General features: G+C 29.3%; 1 protein-coding gene across 1 annotated transcript; it reads left to right on the top strand.

The window, feature by feature from the left end:
* The first annotated feature begins 3,260 nt into the window (after nucleotides 1-3,260).
* On the top strand, nucleotides 3,261-4,788 carry LOC108465682 (acetylserotonin O-methyltransferase-like). Its single transcript, XM_017766057.2, has 2 exons — nucleotides 3,261-4,186; nucleotides 4,261-4,788. The coding sequence occupies exons 1-2, from the start codon at nucleotides 3,326-3,328 to the stop codon at nucleotides 4,555-4,557; spliced, it is 1,158 nt and encodes a 385-aa protein (XP_017621546.2). The 5' UTR covers nucleotides 3,261-3,325; the 3' UTR covers nucleotides 4,558-4,788.
* Nucleotides 4,789-5,660: the final 872 nt, after the last annotated feature.

The following is a 5,660-nucleotide window of genomic DNA, read 5'->3' as shown; positions in this document are numbered from 1 at the left end:
TCCAGATCACTCTAAAACGATCAAATAAGCTAACCATCCGAGAACACACCTAGGCACCAAGTGTCAATTTGTAGGCTAACATCTCTTTAAAACACACCTCGACATTGAGTGCCAAGCTCGAAGGTTTTACATTCGCCCTTGGAAACACACCTGAATCACTGTAATATAACACGATAGTTAACAACAAATGTTGAACTTCGGTATATTCAATAAACAAGAATAAATCAAAAATTATCATATCAACACCAATCAATTCCGAATAACGCGCAATATAACCTATTGGCATGCCATTTGTATTCTGACCTACATTCATCGACTCAATTACTTATCGAATAGCAACGCTTAAGATATGTACTTTCTCAAATCATATTCACTTAATACAATTCAACACTTTCAGGACATTTAACAATTTCAATTCATAAATAATATAACATTTAAATTATACATAATTAAACCGTACGAATTTACCAGGTCTAAATTGCAGAAATAACAAAAGTTCAAGAACTATTCCGTAACTTTCCATTTTCCTTGTTTATCAACTTGTTCTCGATCTATAATATAATTTAATTTCAATTATTAGATTCAATTTCATATACTATTCAATTTAATACAAGTGGCTTCTTATTTATAATTTTTTACACATTTGCCCTAAACTTTTACATTTTATACAATTTGGTCCCTAAGACCAAAACAAACTTATTCCTACAATTAAATCCTATATCCATGTAACTGAATTTTTATCCATCTTATTACAACTCTTAAATTTCAAAAATTCACAAGAAAACCAAGTCAACTTCAATATTTTACTTATTTAGTCCCTAAACTCAAATTTACTATAAAAATCACTTTACAATTTAATTATTTCAAACAACCAAGCTTCCAAAAAAATCAACATAAAAAACATTCAAAATCATCAATAGTAAATTTCTAAGCATTTGATAAAATCACAAATTAGTCCCTGAACTAGCTAAATTAAGTTACAACGATTCCAAAAACATAAAATTTATAAGAAATAGGTTAAAAACGAGCTTACATGCAAGAGACTAAATGCCAAACTATCCCCCCCCCCAAATTCGGCAATGAACAAGAAAGAAGATGATAACATTATTTGTTTTATTTGTTTATGTTTTAATTAATTGCTTACCATATTGCCCTTAATTAAACCATGTAAAACTTAACATTTGTAACCCAAAACCGTCCATACGAAAATGTTATGGTCTAATTACTAAGAAATCCCTCTACTTTAATTATTTAGAACATTTTGTTAAGATAATTCAATAGTAAACAACTTTGTCATCTTTTATGAATTAATCCTTTTGAGTTAATTAACTACCTAAACATTTAAATTTTATAACTAAAATTAAATACAAAAATAAATTTGTAAATATTAAATAATTAATATTTACGGACTGACATGTCAAAATTGTGGTCCCAAAACCATTGTTTTCGATACCACTAGAAAACGAGTTGTTACATAATACCTTATATGGATAAAATTGTGTTGAGTTTTGATGTTTTTACCACTTATATTCATTTGAACATAATTGTCTATTTGTATATCTGTTTTGATAGAACCTTGTATTTAATATTATTGTATTTGTTTGATTTATAATTTAATGAACTAACTCGTCTAATTTTAGAAATTGCGAGTCAATTGTGTATCATGCTAGAATTATATGTTTATTTACATTATTTTATTAATATATTTATGTCCAATTCTGTGTATCATACTAGCTCAAGTACATTTTATTTTTTGCATGTTTATTTCTTGATTTCAATTTGTTTTGTTCTCTGCTTCTATTTTTATTTTTGTTTAGTTTGCCCTCATGCAACCAAACACTTAAGTGTGTCACGTCAGCTTACCGTGATACTACTAACGTTAATTAACGACTCAATAACTAAAATATTACAACATGATAATGTAAGTGACTAAAATATAATATTTCAAACATAAATGACTATTTTGGTAGTTTACCCTTCTAATAATTTATACATATGAATTTTAAATATTTTTGAATTTTTAAATAATTTTCTATAGGTTTCTACATTTTTAAAGTTTTTTTTAAAATAATTGATGGTGTGGCATGCACGTGGATTGTCACATTAGTAAAATTAACAAATATTAATTTTTCATTCATTTAGGGTGCTTTGACAAACGATGTTAGTTCAATGGCTAAAAAGACATAAAATTTGTCATTTTGTAAATATTGAGGTTAAATTCATTAAACTTTTAGAATTTGAACTAAAATAATAATTTTTGTAAACATTATGGGCTAAATTTATTAAATTTTTATATTATTTTCAAATTGATAGAATATGTAAACATTAGAAAACTAAATTTGTTATTAGACCAATAAAAAAGTCCACATCAACACTTACGTCAGTCAATTTTCAAACAGTTGTTAACATAGATAATTAAAAATTTTAATTTCAAAAAATTTAGTGACCAAAATATAACGTATAATCATCTTTATACTTTAGCCATAAAGTAACTATACTGCAACTTTGCTGAGAATGGAAATAGCCATGCTGTACTCCCGTAATATTTGCAGATAGTATGAACATTGTCTAATGAATCAACCCTGAATATAATAATTTTCCACGGAGAATAATAAATTAAATTTTTTTCTTAACTTTTCACATTTTTAATTGGGTTTGAAACTTTTGAGGAATGAAGAAAAATTTTGATTAATTATTTTCCAATTGAAAAAAAATAAAATAACCTAGAATCATAGTTTCACAATCTGTATTCAACAAAAAGCAAAGGCATATAAGATTAAGGTGTAATACACTAAATCCCACATTTAACATTCGGAGAAACAGACAGTTGCATTAACGCACCAAAAAAAGTTTAGCAAATCACATCATAAACATGACTATTTTTAAAATCCATTTATTTAACCATTAATGTGTGGGGTAATAGACAGTAATATTCCAACGTGAATTATGATTATCACAAAATAAGAGAAAGAATTGTATCAGACAGTGACGCCACGTCATTTGTATCTCTTTCCAATAGTTTTATGCCATATCAGTATTCTTATCCTAAATTTCAAGATTTTATCTTGAAAAAAATCAAATCCAAATTAAAATACTAAAATTCAAGATAAAATCTTGAAATTCAGGATAAGAATACTGATGTGGCATAAAATTATTGGAAAGGGATACAGATGACGTGGCGTCACTGTTTCATACAATCCTTTCCCGATAATTCTTTATATATAATGGCAAGTAATGACCCGTCATTAGATCTTAGAAAATCTTAAAGAAAATATTATATTACCCAAAGCATTTTATAGGAAATCTAAATTTATCATTGTTAGAAATGATTTATTGCTCCTATATAATGGAGCTTCAACAAAGGCTTTGTCCATCAAGATTTCGGTTTGGGGTTTTCCAAGTTTTCAAAGAGAGAAGCACTGAGATGGGAGATATAAAAGTGAGAGGAAAGAAAGAAGATGAAGATGAGAAAGCAGAAGTAGATATTTGGAATTATGTATTTGGTTATGTTAAGATTGCAGTAGTTAAATGTGCCATTGAGCTTGGGATTGCTGATGCAATTGACAAGCATGGAAGCCCCATGACACTCTCTCAGCTAACCACTACCCTCAAGTGTCAACCATCTCGTCTTTATCGTATTATGAGGTTCTTGGTCCACTACCAAATATTCAAAGAGGAGCCCATAACTAAAGATTCCATTGGTTTTGCACTGACGCCTTTGTCTCGTCGATTGAGTCGACATGGCGAAAGGAGCATGGCGGCTATGATTCTACTACAGAGCAGCCCTGTTACGTTAGCAACATGGCATAGTCTGAGTGCTCGTGTCCTTGACAGTGGGAATTCACCGTTTGAGACAGCACACGGGAAGGATGTATGGAGCTATGCAGAGGAGAACCCTGGACATAGCGAACTCATAGACGAAGCAATGGCTTGTGATGCTAGAGTGGCAGTGCGGGCCATAATCGAAGGATGTCCTCAAGTGTTTGATGGCATTAAAAGTTTGGTTGATGTTGGTGGAGGCAATGGGACTGCTTTATCTATGTTGGTAAAGGCATTCCCTTGGATTCATGGCATCGACTTCGATCTTCCCCGTGTTGTTGCCGTTGCCCCGAAAGTCGATGGCATCAAATACGTAGGAGGAGACATGTTCGAGTGTGTCCCAGAGGCAGACGCTGCTTTCTTTATGGTTAGTAATGAAAACTTTGTTTCCTTTACCAATTACATTTGAGTATGACAAATCTATCGATTTGTGAATTGCAGTGGGTGTTGCATGACTGGGGTGATGAGGAATGCATACAAATCCTAAAGAAATGTAGAGAAGCCATCCCACAAGACAAAGGGAAGGTCATAATCGTTGAATCTGTGCTTGAAGAAGATGAAAATGACAAGCTAGAATTTGTGGGGTTGATGTTAGACATGGTGATGATGACACATACGAACAAAGGCAAAGAAAGGACCTTAAAGGAATGGAAGTATGTTCTTGGAGAGGCTGGATTCACCAGAATCGATGTAAAACCCATTCATGCTGTTCAATCTGTCATTGAAGCTTATATTTAGAAATTCCACCTTGCCTGCTTTCTTTAAACTTTGTGTTAATAAATGGCTTCTTTTACTATTAAACCTTAAATCCTGTCGGGTCTTTTATTGGCCAAATCATATGAGATCTGTTGTGGGAAAGATGTAATTTTCTTTTTCCATCTGTTTATTATTAGTTTGGCTTGCAATGTCTTACCCTTTAATTGACTTCAATCTATATATAATTATCTGTATCGAGCCATTTAGGATAAACTGTGTTGTTTGATCAAGTGTGTGGGTGGTGTCCATTGGAAATCCAGAACGAATCATTTCCTATTGATATGCTAATTATGTGATTCGACGTTTTCGATTTGATTTTAGGATTGAACTAATTAATTGAGCATAGGGTGATTTTGAATTGTCGTAAAAAGAAATTTTCTATTCAGAGTTCAAATAATGATATGGTGATAAAATTTGTATAGTTTCATGAATAATCTATATAATATTCAAAGTAATTTACATCAAATATAATAAAATTGCAACACTTAAAAGCATAAAAGCTTAATAAAGTCAAATTAACAAAAACTATAAAGTTGAGAGTTAAAAATAAAATTATACCAAAATTTTTATAACCAAATAAGCGTTTATATTTTAACTATCTCTATTATATTTTCTAATGATTTTCATTATAAATATTTGAATGTCGTTTTCTAATAAAATAATAAATTATTAATATGTTTTTATAATAAAATAATTTATAATACATCTATATCAATATTATATGAATACCAATTTGATTAAAATTATTTATTGTAATAATATTTGAATTATCCAAATAATTGATAATATATATTTAGCCAAAAGAGTAATTCATATATTTTAATTATGTATGTATACTATTTTATGTGTTTAATTGAGTTAGTGTCACACATCAATCAAGTCTCAATTTAGTTGGTAAATTACTAAAAATTTAATTTTTTTATAAAGTAATAAATATTATTTTAAGAGTATTTTTATTTTTATATTTTATACAAAACCTAAAGAAATACACATAAAAGATGGGATTTGAACATAAAATATTGTGGTTTTAATATCTCAATTTACCATTTCAACTAAAATCTTATTTGTTTTTTACATTCATTCAA

The sequence above is a fragment of the Gossypium arboreum genome, chromosome 12 (assembly GCF_025698485.1).
Source record: "Gossypium arboreum isolate Shixiya-1 chromosome 12, ASM2569848v2, whole genome shotgun sequence".
Taxonomy (NCBI): Eukaryota; Viridiplantae; Streptophyta; class Magnoliopsida; order Malvales; family Malvaceae; genus Gossypium; species Gossypium arboreum.
This window is presented reverse-complemented; position numbering and strand designations above follow the sequence as displayed.

Bases quoted from the DNA above. Each gene is read 5' to 3' on its own strand.
- LOC108465682 (XM_017766057.2), top strand. From the start codon at position 3,326: ATGATTTATTGCTCCTATATAATGGAGCTTCAACAAAGGCTTTGTCCA. The intron at 4,187-4,260 runs GTTAGTAATGAA...TGTGAATTGCAG, and splicing joins CAGACGCTGCTTTCTTTATG to TGGGTGTTGCATGACTGGGG.